Source organism: Cnephaeus nilssonii, assembly GCF_951640355.1.
Source record: "Cnephaeus nilssonii genome assembly, chromosome: 2".
NCBI classification, from domain to species: Eukaryota; Metazoa; Chordata; class Mammalia; order Chiroptera; family Vespertilionidae; genus Cnephaeus; species Cnephaeus nilssonii.
Window position 1 is genome coordinate 61,780,927 of NC_137073.1, and position 25,805 is coordinate 61,806,731.

At 34.0% G+C, this 25,805-nt stretch overlaps 1 protein-coding gene across 17 annotated transcripts in view; it reads left to right on the forward strand.

Annotated features, from left to right (window-relative positions):
• MCTP1 (multiple C2 and transmembrane domain containing 1) overlaps window positions 1-25,805 on the forward strand; it is a gene marked incomplete at both ends in the record, with an annotated part of 442,947 nt that overhangs the window by 216,255 nt on the left and 200,887 nt on the right. For 5 of the 17 annotated variants that reach the window (XM_079799013.1, XM_079799016.1, XM_079799005.1 and 2 more), the window contains 2 exons: window positions 6,428-6,466; window positions 23,097-23,267. The exons of 1 other annotated variant lie outside the window; for it this stretch is intronic. In XM_079799013.1, the coding sequence (XP_079655139.1) occupies window positions 6,428-6,466; window positions 23,097-23,267 (210 nt within the window). Of the gene's footprint in view, window positions 1-3,306; window positions 3,355-6,427; window positions 6,467-13,667; window positions 13,728-18,105; window positions 18,184-23,096; window positions 23,268-25,805 lie in introns of all 17 variants that reach the window. 11 more of the 17 variants (XM_079799010.1, XM_079799015.1, XM_079799001.1 and 8 more) reach the window with 8 other exon arrangements.

Below are 25,805 nucleotides of genomic sequence, written 5' to 3' on the forward strand. Positions count from 1 at the left end.
GGCATAATCATATTTGCTTTTTGAAAATAGCTCTGCATCTGCACGATGGAAAATAAATGGAAGAGTAAGAACAGATGCTTGGAAACCAATTAGAAAGCTATTGCAAAAATCCAGGTGGAAGATAATGGAAGTTTAGATCAGACCTGTCAGAGATAGAAATGGAGGGAAATGATTAGGTTTACCTAAAGGAGGTGAAATCAACAAAACTTGGTGATAGAATGTTTTTTCTTTGGGATTCTTTGGTATTTTAATGAAGGACAGCATTCATACGTGAAAATACCTAAGTGCCTGAGGTCTTGTATATGCCCGAACCATGTAGCTATTTGGGTGATTTGATGATGGAAAGTCTACTAAATTTTTATATTAAAGAGATATTTATTAAGTACTCTCACATCAAACTGAGGTTTTGAGGGATCAAATAAGTATCAAGTGATCTTATGATGAAACTGCTACTTGTTCTAAGTTCACAGAAATATATGTCAGCTCATGCAAAGTAATTCCCAACTCTATTTCTTCTTCAACAATTCTTGCAAAAGTCCTTCAATCCTCATAGCTGCTCAGACTTATTTAGGCACAATGTCTTCCTAATTAGAAAAAAATCATTTAAAACAATTTAGTGCCTGGTTGTTGATCATCAGTGATTTCTCAAACATGAATAGGGAAGAAACAGGTGGGTTACATAAAACAGTTACACATCAAAAATCTGGCATTATTCATCTTCTTTTCTTCCTTTCCTTTCTCTTTATCATATCTCTCCAGCACAAACAGTTCTTTCTGAAATCCTCATGTCATTTTCTTTACTTCAATCCTAGCTTTTTGGAAGAAATATTTTACTGCCAAGTATTTTTCATCCACTGCCTTACTTCATATCTTTCCCTTTCAAAGTCCTAAATAGCACTGGATTTATTCTGTGCCAACTGAAAAACTGTCTTTTTTGCCTCCTGTATTAATGTGGATTCTCACCTGTCTTCTCTCTTCTTCGTCAGGGAAGCAAGTGGCTTAGCCAGGACTCAGTGCCTCAGAAAAGGCCTGACAGCTGCAGCCTATACCAGGCTTGCCTCTGGTTGGTGAACCATCCTGACCTTGGCCACACCTGAGGAGCAGAGAGGAGGGTGACAGGTGTGGCTATATTGGCTCCTCCTCGTGGGTGTGATCATGTGATTAATAGCTGGGAACATGGAGTTGGCTATAGAGAAGTGGGTCAAGAGGTGGGGAGGAAGGTTAAAATGTTCCTCATAGAAAATTCTATTGAGTTCCTCAATATCCTGGTGAGTCTGATGTCCTAGATTTGGATCTGGGTTCCTAAGCATATGTTTTACTCAACATTTCTAACAGGTACATAATAATTTGCTTTTTTATCCTTTTCTTTGGTCCATGTAGCAGTTATTTGGCTATTTTATTAGTATTTCTAAATTGTTAAGTAACACTAGTTATGAGTTTTTAAAACTATGAACAAGGACCATTTTTTCTATTTTGAAAAAAAATCCTCTTACTGATTATCTACTAAGCAGTGTGCTAGGTTCTGTACCTTCCTCTTTTTTTTTTTCCTAAGTGTTCAGTAACCTGTGGTTACTTCTCTGGTTAAACAGAAACTCCTGATGAGGTATTTTAAGGTTCTTCAATCACCAACAATGTTCCCTCACTTGTAACTTCTGTCCCAGCCATGCAAACTCTTGCAAAACTCGCCTTCTCTTAAGTCCAAGCTTTCTTATGTCACTTATAATTCCCCAAATGTACCTATACTATACTTCTGCTCACCTCCATCCTATATTCTATCACTCTGGTTTTTGTAAAAAGTACGTGTAAATTATTGCTTCTGATTTCCTTATGATAACTTCTCTCAACACCTCGCCCAACTTTCTGTACCTAATGGTTGTTCAATGGGTTGTTGCTGAATATCTATGAGGATTTGAAGGAATGGATGCTTCAAAGGTCCAGGAAAAGATACTATTTTTTTTTCTTACTTCAATATTCAAATCCCTGAGGTTGTCACAAACAATATTAAATAATGATTTAAGTTTCTTTTTGAGTTCTTAAAATTGGTATGTTAATGATAATGTGCTTAAAATCATTCTGTATTGCTTGTCTCAAGATTTCTAATGATGACAATGAATTAGAAGCAGGTAATTGTATTTTTTTCATTTTGTAACATGTTTGTATTAGCTAAATAGATTTCTTTGGAATACATTTGAATTTCCTTGGTTAAAACCAGTCAGAAATCCAATATGTCTTCATATTTAATTTTTATATTCCTGAATACATAACATATTGCTGCAGTAAAAATGACACACTGAACTTTCACACATTATCAAGGAACAAATCTTGTTTGGAGAAACCTCAACTCAAAATGCAGCAAACCAGAAATCAGTTAGTAAATGATCACAATTACATTTAATATTTAGAATGATATATGGGGATGAAATAGAAAGTGATTTTTTTATTGACTCTTACACAGCAAAATTAGAAGAATTCTGTTTGCTTTCTTAGCTCAGAAATTATTTAAGCTTTTGGGACTTAAGACTTTATTTTTAAAACTACATGTTTATTCTTATGCCTGAGTTTACAAAGCTTAACTAAATGTTTTATGTGTATTAAAATGAAAAATGGAGTATGAGTTTCAAGAGCCATTAACAAATAAATCCTAACAATCAAATAGGAAATAGAGCATTAATGTTAAGAAAATGCTATCAAAAGTAGGAAGAAATGAGTAACTGGAAACACAGAGTATTTAGCATCCAAAAGTGCTAAGATTTCTAAATCAGTCATCTTATGAGTTTTGTATACACTGTCAATACTGACAATAAATGTCATGAGTAATGCAGTTGGGGTGACTTCTCCTTGTGTGGACTGCCAGTTCTGGAAATCAGTAAAACTGAAGAATGAATTGAAAAACCTATCAGCCTGCTGAATCCCCTCTAAAATATGCAATGTCTAATCACAGCAATTTAAGAAATACAGTATAAGTAACAGCCAAAGTATTTCATAGTTGCTTATATTAAAATCTTCTTCATTGAGTTAATGAGTCTTTTTTAAAAATCCCAGATGTGTATCTACATATATTTGTGTGTGTGTGTGTGTGTGTGTGTGTGTGTGTGTGTGTGTGTATAAAGTTTCCAGCATTGTGTGTAGGAGAACACAAAATCTTCATGGGTGCATGCTGATGAGTTGCATGACACAACAGTCATTTCTGTTTGAATGAACATCCTGTTTTTGACCCCTTAAAAGTGTGTCGTGAATACATATGTGTCCTGTGTATGGTATTTTGGTCTGATGGTGTGTTTGAGTTCTTTCTGGCTCTTTTTCTAGCAGAGTTCAATCCACAACTTTCTTCATTGGAGAATTTGTGAAATAAAAGTGAGTTAATTTGTGTTATACACTCTCTTAGATAACCTAGACCTACAAATTGCTTGGCTAAAGCAAATAAAAAAAAATTCTAAGAAACATATGAATTGACCCTAAATGGCTTTTAATAAATTAAAGTTTTTTCCATGTTGGTTTATTTTTTATTTTTTTCCTGAATTATTTCATAGCTAACATTTGAAAAAATATCCACCTATAAAAACGTGATACATATATTTTATGATATGTATATACAATAATATCTACCCATTCTGTAATTTCTTTTATATCTATAGAGCCATGTAAGTGCCTAAAAAATCACAACAAAATATAAAAGCACAAAGTGGGTTGAGATTGTGGAATCTTTAAAAAAAAGTAATCAGTTTTGCAGCTCTATCACAGGCCATATTTTTATGCTACTTATTTCTTTTATTGGCTTCAAAGAAAGTTGAGCTGCTAATACTTTTTTATTATCTATAATAATAAAAGTGTGGTATGGTAATTAGACTAGCTGTCCTTCTGGATGTCCTTCCTTCCAGACAAAACCTTGGTGGGCGGGGCCCAAGGCAGAGGCCCACAGCAACCTTGCGGTGGCCGAGCCCCTTGCACGAATTTCGTGTATCGGGCCTCTAATACTATAATGATATTAGATAATGACACTTTCAAAAACAAATTCATATGTTTCTCAGCTGAAGATCATAGAGCAAAAAACAAAATCTTTTTCTATAATTTGCTTCATCGCCTATCTTTAACATTCCCCAAACAATCTTTCTTTTCTAACATGTTTCACAGATAGCAAAGGTAGCATAATAGTATGTCTGTTAAATTCACTATTTAAAAACTTTTCTACTGTTTTCAGTTTAATTGAATTTACCTTAACCCAACCATCTAAAATGAAAAGGAGACTTGGGAGATGGATACTCAAAGCCATTATTTAGCTAGTTGTTTGGCTAAAGGAGCAGAAATATTGTTATAAGATCTAGGGCCATTCTGAGAGTCACTGGATCTAATAAAAAAACTCAAGATAATCAAGAAAATAATGAATTGGTTCCCATAAATGCCAGATCTTTCATATTTACACTTAAGAAAATTACTACTGACTTTTTGTTTGTATCAGTGTCTTAATCTGTAAAATAATACCATGCTGCCTATTTGTAAAGCCAATTTTGAGAGGCAAGAAAAATACCAACCCTATAGTTTGTTTTACATTTTAATAGTATGCAGTAGTTCTGAGTCAGGAGATATGACTTTGCCAGTAGTAGTGAATCTGTATACTATTGAGTAGCATTACCCTGAAATTCAACTTTCTCTCATGTTCTTAGCTTCTTTTTTTTATAGTATAACATTTCTTACAGAATGGAATTTTATAAGATTCTTAGGTACTAGATGATAATGATAAATGGCCATGAGTTAAGAGATTTTACTTTTCAATTTATTTATCTTAATTGCTCTGTTTATTTGACTCAAAACATTGTCTCTAAGAATTACCATTCTTTGTTCCTTGAAACTCTGCTTTCTGTGAAAGTTGAACATTTATTTTCTGACTCCTACTAGGACAGTTTTTGTGAATATGTCATGCTACAGAAATGTTTGATTTCCAAATATCTTTTAGTGATGATGGAGAAAGTGGTGGTGGTGGTGATGATGATGATTGCAATAACTTATTTTACATCAACCACAAACATTTACCACATGTCCATTACATGCGCATCTCCACAACCCAGTGGTGGGTTTTGTTGCTTTAAAATGAATTGGACATTAGTACTTAGAAAACATATAAAATAGTTTTATAATAGTATTTAATAGCAATGCTTTGCAGTTTCCTGGCTCCATTTGGGGAAAAATGGGAAATTATTATAACCTTAGGAAATCTATTATTCTTCCATATTTTCATCAATACTTAACACAGCATGTATATAGAGAAAATATAACCCATAAAACCACTATTTATAGAAAGTAGGAATGTATCCTTATCTTTGACAATTTTATGCTTTTCTCACTTCCTACTCTAGAAACGCAACATAATTTCCTTATCTTGGTTTACATCAAAGGTTCCCTTCTTATATAACTAAATCTTGTATTAAAACCTTTTATTTCTTTATTTTTGTAACTTATGAATGGTTTCTGAAATGGTTCTACTTTATAGTGAATCCTGCTGAAAGAGATATAGTTCTTAAAGGTATCAGTACATGTCCTTGCTACACAAATATGGCAAGCATTTCTATAAGCTATATTCTTTGCTCCAAATATTCCCTATTCTCCACTTCATCTGCCTTAAGGATAATAAAAAGCTAAGAGAGGGTATAGAGGTTAATCAGAAAGTTAATACCTCAGTGTTTATTGAAAAAATTTTAAAACTGGAGAGGAAATAAAATATTCTTTGTATTTTTATGACTTACTTTATGCAAAAGACCAATAATCTTGGGCACTCATCACAAACTTCCATAACCTTAATTAAAACTTGTATCCATAAATACATCTTATTAAGACACACACACAAAAACTAGTCTTAAGGTATATGTTATGACTAAACATTTAGATCTACTAATAGCCATCACAATGTGCAGCATTTTTCTCCTGAAAGCACTTACAGATCCTGATGTAAAAGATTAGGCACAGGCAAGTCTCAGATGCCATCAAAGCAACAGATTTGAACGTGTTTGAAGAGAAAAATTATCATAGACCAAGTAAAGTCATGGTACATCCTCAACCTGCACCACCAAAAGGAACAATCGCCAATCATGAGACTCGATGAGTTTTTTCCCCAGTCAACAATTAGGATATTTAAAATGTTCCCTTCTATTTAAAATGTACTGTCCCTTTTTCCCCCCATAAAAATAAATAAATAAATAAATAAATAAATAAATAAATAAATAAATAAGACAAATGAACTCTCACCAGAAAGACTGCTTGAATGTTAAAGGTGCTTCTTCTAGCTGTGAGTACGTGAAAAACTTTTTTTTGTCTTTTATAGTTTGTTGCTGGAAACTGTTTGCTGTTTAAATGTTAAGCTTCCTCTTGAAACCAATTGGCTGCCCTATTCTGTACCTGAGTGATAACATAATTAAATGCTTTATTTCATTTGCAGACAATGCTAATGAGGAAGAGTTGGAAAAGATCAAGTAAGGTAATGCTTAGCATGTGATCTTTCAGCTTTTCTTGTTGAGAACTATCAGTCAAGCTGCTTTCCCAAATCTCTCTCATACCTCTTCAAATTATACACGGGATTTCATCACTCTTCAATTATTTATTTTTTTCATAAACTTTCAGCAAACCATGTATTGCTTTTTAAGTAAATAGAAATCACACTGAGCAATTGCACCCAAATCATCCTCTTGCTAATCTCTGGTCACTTCTCAGCATCATTCTCACCATCTGGTTTCTGTTATCTGTACCACAGGGTCTAGAAAATGTCTGCTCTAGATCAGTAATAAAATGATGAGGCGAGGGTAGGAACAACTTTAGAGAGAAGGAAAACCATGTAACTTACTGTTTCTGTTCACTGAAAATTTAGCCTAAGGTTTTCTAAACTCAGAAATCCCTGAATTGCTACATCTTTGGAGTATATAATAAGAACAACTTTTCACCATTGTCTCTTCTCACTTCAAGAAATAAACACTCTTGGGAGTGAGAGGAGTTTATGGCTCCTATAACTTACTAAGCCCTGGCTCTTATAACTTGTAAAAAATATAAGATGTAAACTAAGCTTCTGATTTGTTCAGTGGTGGTATCACTCTTGGACACAAATGAGCATTAAAATGAAATGGACTTTTATGTGACTACTCCTTAAAAGAAATAAAAGACGTATTTGTAAAAATCTTGTTTGCTCAAATTTCTATTTAAGAAGTCAGTATTCGTTTTTACTAATGACTAATTTTCTTAGACCCTGGAACGTGACAATCTTTTCTCTTCCATTCTGACTGAATCATGCTATTAAATTTTTCTTTGATTTTGCCATTTTTATTATCGTGAATGAAGAAAACACATATCAAAATGTCTTTGCACTTATGGTAATGTCTTAACTTGCTTCAATAAATATTTCTTCTTATACATTTTCTTCCTAATTTTTGTAGAGTTAATAACCAAAAGATAATTTGGTTCACAAAAAAAGTAAAAAATGCAAAACATTTTAAGGAAAGTTGCTGAATATTTATGATTTAGTGTTCACTGTGTTTATATACTGACCAAAATAAAGTTTCAAAAAGTCTTAAGGAAGTGTTTGAACTGTTCATATTTGTATTAAAATTTTTTCTTTGTATTTCAAAATTAGTGTTGTACTAAAAGCATATATCTTTTAAAAATTCATGCATTTGGCTTTCCTCATGCATTTTCTATTTATGATATATATGTGTAAAAATTTGTAATCCATTAATATGTAGCAATATTATCTCTTCCAGATGTAATTAAGATATAATGCTAGAGCAGGATATTATGTAGTAGTTAGTATTAATTGGTAAGAATGATCTATTTTATTGTAGTATAAAAATAATAAATATAAACTCTTTAAATAATTTTTTAATCTATATTTAAATTTAATTTTAATGATAAATTAAGTAAACATAAATCTACTTTTCCTTTGCTCTACAAAAATAGCTTAAAAGTAATAATAAATGTCTAATCTCCACTATTTTTATATCTAAAATATTTTGGTTTTATTAATTACATTGGTTCTCAACCTTTCTAATGCCGCGACCCTTTAATACAGTTCCTCATGTTGTGGTGACCCCCAACCATAAAATTATTTTCGTTGCTACTTCATAACTGTAATTTTGCTACTGTTATGAATTGTAATGTAAATATCTGTGTTTTCCGATGGTCTTAGGCAACCCTGCTAGCGGGTTGAGACCCACAGGTTGAGAACCACTGCTGTAGAGCCTAAGACCATCAGAAAACACAGATATTTACATTACGATTCATTAACAGTAGCAATATTACAGTTATGTAGTAGCAACGAAAATAATTTTATGGTTGGGGGTCACCACAACATGAGGAACTGTATTAAAGGGTCGTGGCATTAGAAAGGTTGAGAACCACTGATTTATTATTAATAATCCATTTGTACATTCAACTGGTACTTTTTTTAGCTTGCCATTAAAGATACAGAATTCCTTGTGTCTAACTCTGCACTCATTGGGGTATGTAGCAGATTATTTTTAGTGTATATTATAACATGGCTTTTGGGTTTTTAGCCTAAGGGGTTTCCAACTTTTATAATTTAATGGGGATATAGAATTCTGAATAAAGGAAAATCAGTTCAATCATTTGTATGTTTTTTCCTGTGAGAACATACTGAACACTTGATAATTCATTCAAATTGTCACTGTCCCTTAAAACATTTGCCATATTTGTTCATATTAGTGTTACAAGAGCAGTGAGAGAGACCACATTCACGTAACTTTTATTATACTATGTTGTTATAAGTGCTGTATTTTATTATTAGTTATAATTGTTAATCTCTTATTTGCCTAATTGATAAATTAATGTTTATCATAGGTCTGTATGTAGAGGAAAATAACATAGTATATATAGGGTTTGGTACTATCTGTGGTTTCTATCATCACCTGGGGGTCTTGGAATTTATCCACCACAGATAAGGGGGCACTACTATAAATTGTGCTTCCTGAGAAACTAAGAGATAAGTAACTATACTGTATAGTTTTACATTACTGTTTATTATGTTACTGTTTTGTGTAAATGCATCTCTTTTCTAATTATTTCAAGCTTCTCTAAAGGTCCTTGTGTAAGGACTTTTTCCTCTTTTATTTTTGGAAAGAGAATATACATTTTTGGCATTACATTCAAATACAGGTATCTTATTTTTAATATAACTATGCTCAAAGTCAAAGTCAAAGGTGACTTTTTCATACAAGTAGGTTATTTTATTCTTTGGAATCTTGATTTATGGAATGAGGTCTTTTGCTTTTTTATATCAGGGCTGTGATATGCATCCTGTCTTTGAGCACCAATGGTGAATATAAATCTGAGAATTACAAAATTTCTGACAAAGACTTACATATCATCAGATAATGGCATTATATATTCTCTCCACTATGGAGCTTTTTTCATTTCCTTGTATTTTCTTCAGAAGTAACCTTGGAGAGGGGAAAAGCTAAATTGACATTGTTATGTTTGTAATATGCGTATCTCCCCTGTACAAGTGAATCAGCTCATGGACTATCCCATTAGTTAAATATCCGCTTGTCATTTTCTTCGTCTTGCCAATAATGGATTCTTTCTATGGAAATCTTATTATTTGTGGCACTCACATAACACGGGGTCGTATTTGCTGTTGGAAATAAGAGATGAATAGCCAACTTGATGGCAAGGAAATTGTAATTGCTGTTCAGGACTGACATGTATTATTTGGACAAAATGTGTTACCACCTAATAATGAGTAGGAAAAAAGTATACCTAGACTTGCCTCTATATAAAATATGTGCTATCTTTGAATGGTATGTTAACTAATGAATAATTATGAATTCCATAACATCTCCTCTCCTAGGGATGGTAACATCCTTTAAAACATTTATTCTGGTTTTCTATTAGCATACTTTCCAGCATGAATATTTTTAATTCTCCCCATATTCAGTTATTATAGAAAAACGTTATTTTAAGAAGAAAGGGATCAATGTCTCCCTAAATGTAGGCAACTGGATAATTATCCTGGTCAAAGAGTTTTACTTACGTGACAAATGCATTTGGCAGAGAAATGGTAACACTTTGAGTTAGTGCAAAATTTTATTCTTTAGAAGAAGCTTATCATTGATAATTTATTCTAAGGTTAAATTATTCAACAAAAAGATTTCATGAACTCAGAAGAAAAGATGCATATGTATTTTGTGAATAAATTTTATGGGGTCAAATAAATGGAAAAAATATGAAATAATTGCCTCTATCAGACGGTAAGCAGGAATTATTTTGCACTCTATTGTGTGTGTGTATTGTGTGTGTGTGTGTGTGTGTGTGTTTATGTAGAAGAATGAGTTTATCAGTGGATGTGATAGTAATAAACGTATGTGCTTTCAACAAATCACTTTAATTGTATGAGAAATAACCATTGTGATAATATATACACATGTTGCAATTCATATTCTCAACAAAAGTAGTTTAGAATTGTTTTAAGAAGAGTTCATCCTTTGAATAATATAATATAGACTATGTGATGATGTCTCATTAGCATATCTTCTGTTATTTAATGGCTTATTTTTCAAGTAATATATCTTTTTATAAAGATTTTATTATAATCACTTAGCATAATTTTAATGAACTATAAAACACATTATTCACTGGTTGAATAAAGCAATTTTTAATAAGACTTTTGGCAAGAATATTGTTAATTTAAACTAGAGAATACTTTCAACTCCGTAAGTCTGCAGGGCATAGTTAAACCTGACACCTTGGATGACACATTAAAAATGCATCAGTGAAAACCTCTAAGTGCTTTAATTTAAGAAATGGTAGAGAAACAAATTAACACATTTTTAAGTATCTCACACAGTCAGCCATAGTAAAAAAAAAAAAAAAAAGTCATTATTTAACAATTATCAGTCCCTTTCTACAAAAACCTCACATACTGATAATAAATAGGTAATATTTTAAAAACTGCAAAAAATAGAAACTTTCTTGGTCATTGACCCTCTCAACTGTGAGTGACCAAAATTGGCTTTCCTTTGGTGCCTCATTTCAAAGTATTCTGTATACGTATTTGAAAAAATGAGATGCTTATATGTTTTTGAAGGAAGAATAAAATTCTTTTTTAAATCCTCACTTTGTCACTATTTATGCTTCTAAATTTATGTTATTTTAAAATGCTGTAAAGTCAATCTCATAATGAAGGCTTCTGAGATTCAGATTCTAAAATGCAGCAATGAACAAAGGGCAAATAGCATGAACATTTCTATTATAAAAGAATCTATTTTTACCTCAATTAATTAAACTCCTAAAATTTAAAAAATCCTGATCATTAAACTGCCCCCAAATTCATCGATCTCATTTTGCTGTTTTTATACCAGTCACATATTTAGGTTGTTATCCTCTGTATTGATTTGAGGAAGAATGGAAAGTATGGAGTTGGTGAAGTTTCAATATTAGTCACCTTAGAGCACCTGATACTTAAATGAATTTACAGTAATTATAAATTGTTGTCTTATTTGTTGTAAATATCTTGAGTCTAGAGCCAAGACTTTCACATTTAAGGAACCTTAACACATTTTACATTAAGATAAAAGTTACTGCTAGTTTCACAGCCTTTATTATTGATTCTGAGGAAAGTATTTGTGTAAGGAGACTTCAAGCAATAATTTCTTGAATGTGATACTTGAAATTTTTTCCACATGTTGTTAACCATGCTGCTTAATTTTAAAAGAACTGAGAATCAAAGTAAGAAAAGAATGGGCAATAAAAAAGAAAACATGCATGTTTTCTAAAAATCAGAATAAGGTTTTTGAGTTAAACAATAGTATAGCACCAAAAAAGACAGCAGCCATTTCACCTAAGGTTTATGCCCCAATGTCCAAATATAAGTATATTCCTTAAGGATTTTTTTCAGAAACTGATGTGACAATGTGCTAAGTGTGACAAATGAGAACCATGCTTGTAAATGTAAATGAATTATAACTCTGTAGTGATAGTAAAACAATGTCTTAATCTAAAGATTTTTTCCCTATGACCTCTGACATTAATCATGCTACCTGTCCAAACCCTATGCAAGTAATTAGTTTCAAGAAATAGATTTCATGTAAAAAGCATAGGTAGATTGTATAGATGATCTCTGATATCATTCTACTTTTAAACTTAAATTATTTACATTGATGCACATTCTAACATAGTCTAGTTCATTATTATTTTCTGACTAGAAGCCCAGTGCATGAATTCATGCACCAGTGGGGTCCCTTGGCCTGGCCTGTGGAATCGGGCAGAAACCGGCTCTCTGACATCCCCTGAGGGGTCCCGAATTGCGAGAGGGTGCAGGCCAGACCGAGGGACCCCACCCTGCACAATCAGGGCTGGGGAGGGACCGCGGGAGGGCTCCAGAGCATATCTGGCCCATCTTGCTCAGTCCCGATCAGTTGGACCCCAGCAGCAAACTAACCTACCAGTTGGAATGTCTGCCCCCTGGTGGTCAGTGCACGTCATAGTGACTGGTCGACTGGTTGACTGTCTGTCCCCTGGTGGTCAGTGCATGTCATAGTGAGCAGTTGAGCGGCCTTAGCATATCATTAGCATATTACGCTTTGATTGGTTGAATGGCCAACTGCACGACTGGACACTTAGCATATTAGGTTTTTATTATAAAGGATATAAGTTTTGGTATTACATTTGGAAGGAATATATATCCTCACCCAAATGAAACTCCAAGTGATTAATAGTCAACAAATATTTATTGAGCATCTACTATGCATGAGGCATCATTTGAGGGGCTGGACCACTACAATCTTAGTTGCTAACACAAAATCATGGAATAATCAAATAAGTTACAAAACTGCTTCCTATTCATCACTATGTCAAAGGTTGATACTTTCCCATAACTATCACAATTTCCCCTTAATTTACTGTAATTGACATCCAGAAACAGCATTAAAGTTTAAAGGGTGCATGTAATTTAAATTTTGTGTTTAAAAGTAAGTAACTATGTTTTTTTTATTTTCTAGAGTTGAATTGGTTTCACATTATAAAATCTCAGGATTAAATAATAAAATGCCCAACATGAATACACTGCTTTGTTTACAACCCAGTAACCACCTTTCTCAGCATTCATTTCTTTTTAAATTTATTTTTGGAAAGCTCAAGTTAACTAAGTCATTTATATTATATATACATATATAATAAAACTAGGAAGATTTAGTAAAAAATTAAACCAAATTTGACTAGGTGTGTGCTTATAAGAAAGATTTCTGCTATTATTCTTTAAAAACATTCTGAATGTCTATAGTGTTATGTTGTTTTGTAAACAGGAACAGATATTATCCAGCTTATTTCAAATTCTTAAAATATGTTTAAACAGTTCTTTTTAAAGTAAAATGTTAGACTTTCAGATACATTAATCAACAATTGAGACTTAAGAGGTAAGTAGACTTTTAAAAAATTACAGAAATAATCCTCTACTTAACTACTATTGATATCAGACATGAATAAGAAAAGCTTTAATTTATTCAAGGGAAGAAAATTTACAGTTTATAAAGACCCAAAGTGTACTTAGAATATATAATTTTGTTTTTTGTTTTGTTTTGTTTTTTAAATTGGGGTTTTTATTTGTTTTGATTTTGTTGGGCTAATAAAGTATTCTCAAAAGCACCTCAAAATTTAGCTAAATATTTGTTTATTTTTAGGAACTCTCAAACAGTGAAGTGGTTGGATCTTATTTCTCTGTGAAGTCTTTCTTTTGGAGGGTAATGTCTGAATCTTTTTATTAAAAATCTTGATTTTTGGTTCTAAATAGTAATTTTAAAAGTTAAATATGAACTAAGAAATTTACTTTTTAAAATAGGCTCTCAAATGTATTCATTTGCCTTCTTTATTAACTTTGATTTTAAGTCATTCATATGACTGATTTATTTATTCATTTGTAAAAGAACTTCATATGTTTAATATATTGCTTGAAGTCACTTCCTTGTGGGACCAAGTTTATCCCAAATTTTTAACAGCTTAGAGGCCCACGGACCTTACAGGAATATGATGGTGTGGTCTAAATGGTCCATTTAGGGTCTTAACCCTTCTTTTAAAATCTGTTTCATCTGTTTGAGAAAATTTTCTTCTATTACAGTAATTTTATATTATATACATACTAGATAATTGGTGTTCTTTTTTTGAAAAAATCTTATCAATTAGAAAACACCAACTCTGCTTTTGATTTAAATAAAGAAAAAAATGAAAATTCCACAGAGAATTTGTTTTAAATGCCATTGCAATTTAACATTATTTACTCTTTCATGACTTAAACATAATGAACTCTCATCCTTTTTTCTCTACTATAATCCTGCATTGTGCACAATATGATTTATTACTAACGCATTTATGATTTTGCTTGCAAGAGTTTTTCTCTTTGAAAATTCACACTTGGTACATGACTCTCTTAGCAATAGATATTGCAGTGAAAATGCTACACTGGTAGGGCTTTGCCATTTTCTTTTTTTGGCTCTTTAACTGCTCATGACTGAGAACTACCTTTCTCTTTTTTGAATATTAAGATTTGTTGTGGTATCTCTTAGGATGACTGGCAGGTACTAGATTAAGTCATGCACTGACTTGACCAGTGAGCAAGAATAAGCCACATCTATTCATTATCTGTACCTTTCACACACATGTTTTCTTTACAACCTTTTATTGTTGTGAGCTTATTTTAATTATTACAGCCTCTTCATTCCCTTTCAGTCTACTGCTGGCTGCCTTCACTGATGTAATTCTGTATCTTTGCTAAAATAATAATAATTCCTTTTGAATCGTCCCATTACCCTTAATAGAAAATGGATTTTTTTCAAACATTTGTCTTTGTTTTCTTAAGACCCACAAATATGGTGAATTCATATGGCATACTCCTTTGCCAAGAGAGCAGAATTCAGGGGCATTCTGCATGGAGTTTGGTCTTTATGCATCAAATGTGCAGACTGATTATTATGAATGAAGACTTGTCATCAGGACCAACTCCATAATTGATACTTTTTAAGGATTTCCCTTTCAACATCTTCTTTCCACTTTGCTACTTCCAAAGGAGCCTTCCACTTATCAGTTCTTCCCATTTGGTTGTTTTCATCCTTAAGTATTCTTTATTAACCTTTCTCAATCTCTTGAACTATCTTATTTTAGATTAAGAAATACGCACATTTAGAAGGTAGCTATTTTTTTATCTTAGGTATAGTGATCCAATGTCCTTTTTTCCTGAAAATAAGTGACAAATTGAATCATAAAAGCTGAACCTTTAGGACTCATTTATTTTATCAATGAGGAAACTAAGGCCCAGAGAAGTGAGTCCATTGCCCTGAAGTACCTAGATGGTATGATCAGGACCAACGTTTTTCTCTCTAAATGTCATAGAAATAAATGTTTTGGTGAAGATTTAAAGCAGAAGAGTTCCTTTTGGGGTTGATGATGAATAAATATGTGATGTATAAATTGAGTTGCCTCTTTGTTTGTCTTTACTGACACCCTTTCAAATTCTTCTTGCATTATATGAACCTTCTCCATGCTTCTTAAGCCCCCAATGGATGGATGTGTTTGAGGGCTATGATGTAGCTAATGTTTGAGGTCCCATTTTACCAAATCAATGACCAAGTCTCTGTAAGTCAAACCTAGAATTTATTGCTTTTTACCATATTATTAGTGAAAACTGATAGATTACTTTTGCAAACCAACAACATTATAACATATGATGATTTTTATTAGTGTATATTTGGGGCAAATATAATAAAAGATTAAGAACTTTTGTTTGGCCACAATTAACTTTAGGGAGGGCAGTTAAAACATTTGAAGTAAACATAAATACCTTCCTGACACTGTAAATTGTATCAAGAAGCAATAGAAATAGGAAAGAAACTCTAAGGATAAAAACCAGGAGAATTTCTCTAAGGATTATAGTGTCAGGGAATCATCTTCTAAGAAAAAAAGGGATTGAAGCTCTATTATTAGATGAGACACTTCAAACTAGGCTGCACAAAGCACTGGGAGGGATTTCTGTAAAGGCAATCGTGCTTTGAGAGGGTGGATGGCTGTAGAGCAAATCTACTTGTTGAACTTCATCATCCAGGTGCAATTCACGGGAATAAACTCAGCAGGAAAAGGAAAAGACAGAACATGCCTGTGCCTTGGTATTGAGCTAATAATTGCTCCACACTCCAGGCATTGCAGCACAAAACAGTCATTCTAGGCTGACATTATCTTTTCTTTGTAGTGTCTCAGCGAATCATTTAATTAAATAAAAGCATGTGCACTCTCTGTGCTAAAAATAGAGGAAAGGGCTGACTCCGCACACAGCTATTGTAAAGACACAAGCAAGGTCTTTCATTCCAGATTCACCGTGTCTGGGTCTCATTTGGAAGGATTAGGTTGTGTGCAGGTAATAAAAATCCAGAATAACAAAAGCCAAAGATTATTTCCACATTTCTGGAGATTAGTATAGTTGAGTGTTCCTTTAGCCACATGTTAAGTCTAAATAGATTTTTTTGTTTTGATCTTTTTTTTTAATCAGGATCTAGAACAATAGGATACCTCCTGATACTAGCAATTCAGTTTTTCAATAAATGGAATTAATAAAATTTATTAACTAGAATTGGAATATATGTGTTCTCAATTTATATGCAAGATTCTAAAACTTCACTACCTAATTAATAGACATTGGGCTATAATTTCTTATGGAATATAGTTAATGCTCAAAAGCTTTACTAAACATTATATGCTACAGTTATTACCACCTGCTGACTTTTACTTCTTCTAAGCCTCTGATTAGCCTTTCTCAATAATTAATACCCAAGAATGTATTTCATTTAAATGTAAGTCAAAATATCTCAACAGTTCCTGTATAAATTAGTTTCTTTCTTTTGTATCATGAATTTAGGCTCTGTCTAAAAAATAAGATATAGTGGGAAAAGAGAATCAATTAAGTATCAGCAACCACAGATTCAAATTTCAGCTTTGCCAATCGGTAGCCATTTGGCTTTGAGTAGGGTATCTTCTCTGTGCCTCCTTTTTTTTTTTTTACCTTAAAAATACTTGTCATGAAAAATACTGGAGCATGAAAACTCCAGCACATAATAGCTGCTCAGTACAAGTTTATTTCTTTCTGTATGATCTAATCTATCTTTCAGACTGGTCTAATCTAATCCTTTCTTTTGATGTTATTAAACCTGATAACTCTCATCTTATCATACTATTGTTTGGAAATGTCTAGTTGTTCTAGAAGTCATTTAATACAAACTTTTAACTCAATATTTCTTGATGTTCATCTGTATCTTAATCCATCTCTTGCTGCTCTTGGTTATAGCAGTGAAGGGACTTTTGGGTTGTTTTTTTAGTAGCAAAGGCAAGTGTTATGTGGAGCAAAATTTCTGTTATTTTAGAGATATCTCTTCAATCATTACAAAATATTAGCATGTGGGAACAGTTAACATTGTCATAGCTTTTTTTCTGTTCATGTAACAATTATTCTTCTAGAGCTTTATCACTTTATTAAAAATATATACATATATAAGTGTATATGTATGTTACACACATATATAAGTATATATGTGTGTGTTATACACACATATATAAGTATATATGTGTGTGTACATAAGTATATATGTGTGTGTATATATTACATATATTATGTTTTTTTTCCATCATCATTTATGCCCCCCCTCCTCCACCTTATCACTTTTTTGACATTGGAAACAAAATATATTATTGGAAACAGTCTCCAAAACTTTTTGAAGTGGCAGACTTGTGAAAATGATTTTTTCCATGATTTATTTTGCTGTTTCTTTTTCTGCTACACCTATTAACGACCACCAGAAACCACCCAAGCGGGATGCATCACCATATAATCTCTGCCCTTTATGTTCTTGACCACTGCAGCATTTTGCTACTAAAGAAAATAGTGGCTGGAAACTATATCATTGCATTGGCATTTATCTTCATTTTGCTAGAAGACATTTTTCTGACAGTGATTTAAGAAGCAAATAAATATTGTTTTCAAATAATGTTTTTTGACGAGTAATGCTAACCTCCGATTGAAATGAGGTGTTGCTAGGAGCACAAAGCTTTCCCGTACAGCTCTGATCGTTCATTTCCATCCAGACGTGCGGCAGGCCTGCTTTCCCTGTGCTGGGCTTCTGCAGAGCAGAGCTTCAGAGTGCTTATTACCAAAATGCACAAGTAAGTTCCACCATTCCGTTTATTTATTTATTTTCTGAGCTTGCATGAGCTGTGAATTCTCATGCCCAGCGGACTATTCTGAAAACCCATTCCCTATCCTCACCTCTTCTACGCATATAATTAGGAATTGAAGTCATGTATTTCTTTTCAAGGAATAATATACATAAACGAATATTCTCTTTAAAGTGCCAGCTCACTAATTCTAAAATCCTACTAAAGGTAAATATCATTGACTCATTGACTCAGACTTTGAAATGTATTTTGTTGCCTGGCATCCTGATACCCTTTATGAAGTCTGAACGGGGATGAATATTCCTTTGAGAGAGGATGTCTCACTGCTGTGTGTGGGAGTCACGTGGGTCACATGTTGGAAATATACATGTGACTCTGCTCCACAGAAACTGATTCTCGTCCAGGAGGGTCAGACCCCGTGATTTCAACAAATGGCCTACTAAAACTTGGGGACTACTGCTTTAAAAATCTGAAGATTATTTCTTCCTTTTGCAGAGCTGGTTCTTTGCTTTGAAGCTAGATTGGTCTTCCATTTTATTCTTTTCTTTCCCTCCTCAAATAGAACTCTATTTCAACAAGGGCATAGTTGAAAACAGTATCTTAAGTAACTATTAGTAAGTACCAGCTGTAATATGTTAATTTTATCCAGGGACATGCTGTATTTGTTTAACGCTCCTTGCCCTTTAGCTACTCAATAAGTAATTTTTGGTTGACTGGTCAATATTTCAATTAATATGTGTTATATTGATGTATTTTATGCGAGAGAAAAAAAAACATTAACAAAGGAAGGAAATAATAAACAAACTTCACCTAGTTTTTCAGTAGGTCCCTACTTCGCTCTGTAAACCTTCCACATATCCCGATCAATATGCTTTCCTAACCAGTAAATTCAGAAACAGGACTAAAGAAGGTCTTTAATTAGCATGCATCATATCCATGCCAGTGAGTGGATAACTTTATAATCATAGTGATTAATTATAGTTATGAGAACATAGGAGAAGGCCAGTGAGCATACACCTTAGAACTTCTAACGCAGCAGTTCTCACACTGAACATGGGTCAGAACCTCCTGAGTGAGGGCAGGAGCAGCCGGAATGTGAGCCCCGTTCCCAGAGCTTTGGATCCAGTTGGTCTGAGAGGGGACTAAAGAATCTGAATTTCTAACAAGTTTCCAAGTGACACTGATGCCATTGGTCAGTGGACTACACTCGGAGAACTACTGTGCAGGGGAAGGAACCTAAACAGAGCAGCAAGTGACTCAAAGGCACCTTGGAGACCTAGTGGTTCTCAAAGGTTTTTCTTTCTTTCGTTTTGGAATTCTACTTGTCTCCACCCCTTTGATGAGCTCTCCAAAAGTTCAACTAAAAAAAAAAAAAGTAAAAGTAATAAATTGCTATCTTAAGCAGGTTAAATCTTTGTTTATGGAATATATTTTTTTCTATGCAGGCCCCTCAAACACATACACACACCCTCCCCAACCACCATTACCCCTAACACACACAGAATTGCTCTCTTAGTACACTTGGGGCCGTGGAGTACAGTCTGGAAAACCATAGATAAGAAAGCATGCCAAGTTACATAGTCAGAAAGTGCTAGAAAGATGCATGTGCATATGTATTTTAAGCACTTACCTTTTTTACTGTTGGTAGTCTAACTTTATCTCTTCCCCCTTTACCTTATAATTTTATTTCAAGTTCTTCCACTTAGACTAACTACTTATCTGTTTCATGACTATGCAGTTAATCAAATCATAGCTACATTAATGGAGTTTCTTTTTAAAAGAGTACCATTTAAACAAAGAGAATTGAAGAAGGAAAAATCACTTTTAAAAATGATATCTGATTAGTGTGTCTTTGGAGCCCCACCCGTTTTTGTTCTTTAAACCTTTTACAGAGACCAAGTTAACCTCCACATTCAGTAGCCCTGTTTTTGTATAGAAATATTCTCTCTACTCCTCCCTCTTAGCTCCCCAAGTCGTTTAGGAAATGTTCTTCCAGGTTACAGAAAAGCATTTGTAACAACGAATGACAGTAGGTAAAGCCTTCATTAAGTTCATCTTATTTCTGTGGAAACATGAAGAATCCCATGGAAAGCATTCTTTGTCCTTCCCACTCCATGTCAAGTTCTTGTTCTCATGTGAAAATGGGAGGAGGAGCATGCAAATAAGGGTTTCAGACATGGTACCATTCAAGAACCTAACTTAGCCTTGCTGACTGAAGATGCAGTGCAACCTAGACTGTACCCACTGTTATTTTACTGAGTGCTATGTATGGCTTCTGCTTCTAGAGTGCATAGAAAGTGTCATTAAATATATTCATCAGCTGGAATATTGTAAGTATGAATACATGTGCTTATATAATAATGCTGTAGAAGGTGATTTCATGTATTAACCACGTAGGAAAATCTAGCCTGGAATTTCAAATATATTCAACTCATTAAACTGGGGACTGATCTTTTAGCAACCTTATACTTAAATGATTACTTTTAAACCTAGGAGAGAGTCTCTATCCTAAAGACCAATATTGGGAGAGGCTCAGGAATAAAGGTCAGAAATGCTGGAGTCACATATGCTCTATTTATTAGCCAAATAAATATTTTTTTCTAGGAAAGCATGAAGGATCCCATGGAAAGCATTATTTGTCCTTTCCACCCCATAAGTCAACTTCTTGTACATCTAATTCCTCATCAGTAAATTGGGAATAGCAGTCTTTGCCTTCCTGCTTCATAGGATTTTAGTGGAAACCATAGGACACAATGTACACATATGCACTTTTAAATTCTAAAACTCTCTGTAAATGGGTAGTTATCAATTCCTTGGTCTTCGCTAAGATAATTATTTCTTCTTGCTTGCTAAAAAATGGTTTTTCTTCTTTCCTTCTTTGCCACTCTTATTTTTTAACAAAAATTTCAGACCCAGTGTTTAGAATCTGTCCTTTAAAGTCCACTGTCAGAGTCAGTCTCAACTGTAGTAGAAGTGGATGGGTGAATAGACAGACAGACAGAAAGACAGACAGACCCTGAAGTGTATTGCTTCATTATCCTACATAATAAAGATGTAATATGCAAATGGTTGTTACGCTGTGAAGTGTAACGACCAACCGTGTAACAACCAGATCACCGATCAGCAGGAGGGTGGGGCAGAGAGCTACAGAAGGGGGCAGGGCAGCAAGCTGTGAGGGGTGCAGAGGGAGCTACAGGAGGGCGGGGCAGCAGATGGAGAGCTACTGGAGGGCAGCAGTGAGCTACTGGCGCATGGATTCATGCACAGGGCTACTAGTATAATAATAATGAGTATGAAATCTTAGAACTAAAAAAAAAAACCTTGAAGATCGCTTGGTGCAATTAATTCTGAACAATTATATTAATCTGAGAAATCCTCGATTCAAAGACAATCCAATGTGTAAAACAGATGGGAGCAGTGGGGCTATAGGTGAAATGGGCATGGAGTCCTGTGGAAGTTAAAGGTGCCCCATGAAACCTGCGTTGCACTTCAGAACTCAGTGGAGCACTGCTCTTGGAGCTCACAGAGGTGAGGAATGTAGAGGCCAAGTTCCACATTGCTATCAATAAGGCAGAACCAATGTTCAAAATTTGCTGATCACCAAGGTAGGGAAGTATATAATGTGCTTTAGAAAGCTCTCCATTGAAATGTTCAAATATTAAAAGTATTATCTTTTAAAGAATGTAGTTTTCATTTTCCTAATAAAAGCCCCTTGAAATGCATGACTTTTGATGATGACAGATAAAAATGTCTGGCATTACTATGATGTAGAATAAAAATAGGTATTCAAAGTGGGAGTTTTACAAAATAGGCTATAACATTATAATGTTAACATAGAAGAAATTAGGACAAAAATGGAGCTAATTCATAATTTAGAAGTGGAATAATTTGAAGTTGAGAGAAAAGTTGAATTTTTTCATGAAAAGACGATGAGTGAAGAAAACACACTTGACAATATGAAAGAAATAGCAGTCTCTGTGTTACTGAATCCAGATTGTAAATATTTTAACATATAGCCACTTTCTCTGGCTTATTTTATGTGCTGTTTAATTCAAAGAGAACAGATATCCATCTTTAGTAGACTTGTTAATTTTCAAAACTTCAGATTTGTTTCACTGACTTGAATATTGTGACTCGGAATTGAGGATAATAACAATCATTAAAGAAAATATTTAAATACTAGAATGAGAAATAAACATACTATACCTGCCAATATAAGTCACATATGTAATTTTTAAAATTTGTATTGCAAGTTTCAAACATAGGCAAGACATTTTGGGTGGATATATTGATTTTGTCTTTTATGGTACCTTAAATACTTCTTTACTGAGCTGAAACTCTCAATATGGCAATAAAGACTTTTAAAAGTGACTAGAACTTACAACTAACCTTACAACTTAAAAACACCTGTAAAATCCATTTGTAACATGAAAAAAAAGATATTAAAATCCATAAATTATTAAAAATTAATATCACAGTGTGGATGAGGGCCTTCATATTTATATTTATTTTATGTTAATTTTGACACAGGCATATTTGATACTTGTAAATGTTCTCTTGGTATTCTTGAAGTACCTACAGCTTGTAATATAAGGAGTTGAAAAATTAGACTTTATTTTGAGCACTCACCATTTTTACATAATCTTAAATTTATCATGAGATGATAATATATTATTAATAATTGCATAATTAATAAATAATCCATAAATTATTTTTATTTAAAATTTATAACTACCTCATTTTTATTTTTGAAAAATTGTTACAACATTGGAAATGGTAATGCCAAATGAGGTGTTTTGGTGTAAAACACAATAAGCTAACTCTCTTTGGAAATGGTAATGCCAAATGAGATATTTTGGTTTAAAACACAATAAGCTAACTCTCTTTTCTTTTGCCAAAAGTTTCAGACCCAAAGTTTACGTCTGTCAGATGTACACAGAAAATCACATCTTTGGCGAGGAATAGTCAGTATCACGTTGATTGAGGGGCGAGACCTCAAGGCCATGGATTCAAATGGGTTGAGTGACCCCTACGTGAAGTTCCGGCTTGGGCATCAGAAGTATAAGAGCAAGGTGACATGTCTCTTTGTGTTCCTGGCAGTATTTGGAAAGCAGTGGTTAGTTAATAGCTATGCTTTGGAAGATGAAAACTTTTAAAAAATGCTTTACAGAACTTCTTTGAACATCATGTCAGCAAACAAGACCAGTAATTATATTGCATCTCTTACTTTATGTGCTGTGTGACCTTGGGTAAGCTACTTAACTTCACTATGTCTGAATTTCTTCATTTATAACACAGGAATAAACATAGGAACTATCTTTCAAAAAAAGAAGGCTGCAACAACCCTAAGTCAATGCCTGGCACATAAAGTGTTCAAAGAGTATTGGCTGCTCTCATTATTGCAACTAGTACTAGTATCAGTGCTACAAAGGCATCATTTTACATGCCATAAAAATCTGTGCAGAGTACTCTAAGTCATTTTATTCAAACTGATTTTCACCAGTGCAGATTGAAAATTGTTTTAAAATTTATTTAGAAAACAAAGAGTCAAAATTCCCTCTGTGACTACTAGCAGTGAGAAATGGGCAAGTACCTTTGCCTCTATATGCCCTCATTTCCCCATCTGTAAACATGAGAATTAAAATAGTGCCTACTTAATAAAATTATTGAGAAGAATGAACAAATATGTTATACATGTAAAAGGCTTGGAACACTGCCTTACCCATAATAAATAATAAGTGGAAGCAGCAGAAGGAAGAGGAAGAATAGCGTCAGTAGTAATAAGTACATTGTGTAATACCAATTATATTAGTAGTAATAATATATTAAATAATCATATTGTTATATTAATGAGAGGAGGAATAATAATTAGCAAAGGTCATAGTTATGTTTGGGGCACGTGTCTTATCTGTTGTTGTATTCAATTTCAGCCTCTTTAATGACCAGCTTCATAGACAGCTTGGGACAAATGATCACATCCATCTCGTATTAAAAATCGCATTCTACTCCATGGGAATATCTTGGCCTTGACGTCACTATTTTCAGGAAGTTTTGATAAACAGCCTAACGAGGTTCCTTCTGGCCCGGGAAGTTTCGTCAGTAGTTAGAGATATCACAGAGCTCACTTGTCTGCGGTAGTGAAAACTGCCAGCGTGCTGGTCAGTCACCTTACTGAGTGCCCCCATGGAAGGGGAGGGCATCGTTTCTGACCCGAAGGAAACCAGATAGGAAGGACAATCCTTAAAAAGAAAACTGAAAATTTAGGCACTTTGTGGCCAAATAAGTAAGATAGACCACTCCCCAAAATATCATAGGCATTCATCCGATCCCAGTGATGAGTCACTTGAATTATCATAGCATCCACCCAGTGCCATAGTTTTTCCTGCCATGGGCTTAATCACATGTTTTAAAGGAATGACTGATTCCAAAAATAGGTACCTATGGCCACATCTTTCTTGCCCTTTATCAATTACCATCATTTCCATGTTCTGGTGGGCTTACAACATTACTTATTTTTATAGTTCTGCTCTTTAAGTATGAAATATGAAACCAGGCTATGGACACGTGTCGCTCTTTGCTCTTTCTTCCCACGATCTATTGCTGGTTAATTTCAGATGATGAACTTTAAAAATTGTGATTCATTTGCATTACCTTTGCACATAACATACTTCATTGCTTTCAAAGTCTTCACATCAGAAGATCTGTCTCCCATACATTAAAAAGAAAAAAGGCCACCACATGCCCTCCTGCTAAAATGAAAGCATAGGGAAACAAATATGAATGTTGTTTAACCCAATGGGGAATGGAGTTTCAAAGCAAATCAGTATGGGTCACCTGATTCATTGATTCCACCCAGTGTCTTATCTGAATACTTGAAGTTACAAAATTGCACTTCAGATATCTTTCTTGTATGTGCAACATGGAGATTATATACAGTACACACATATTCATATTAACTCACAAACATTTCTGGCATATTGTTTGGGGGAAAGAGATCTGAAGCTCTAATGAAAGACTTGAGCTAGAGTCTAGATACTAAAACGGAATGACCTAGGATGGGTCACTTCATCTCCAGGTCTTGGTTTTTCCATATATAAAATGGAGATGATACATCAATGCTCTAATTCGAAGATATGAGTTTACCTGGACACCCCAAAGCTACTTGTTTTTCCTCCTGTTCCCATAGAACATTATTATTTTTTTATGTATTCAGCTCAAGAATTCCCATGTATAGGAGAGTAAGGAAATAAAAGAAACCCTGGGAATTGTCATCTTTTTTTATTATAAAACTAGAGGCCTGGTGCACGAAAATTCATGGCACTTGGGAGGGTCCCTCAGCCCAGCCTGCACCCTCTCACAATCTGGGACCCCTCGGGTAGGGTTCCTAGGCCTGGCCTGAGACCAGGGTCTATCAGGGCTTTCCTTCCCCCAGCTGCAGGCAGCTGGTCCCACCCCCGCTGCTGCCATTGCTTGCCATCTGTGCAGTGCTGACCTCCCTCCCCTGCCAACGGTGGCCTCCCTCTGCAGGCGACAGGTGTGGGGTGCGATGGCTTGCCTGGCCTGGGCCTCCCTCTGCAGGGCGATTGCTGGCCGGCCACACACCTGCCACA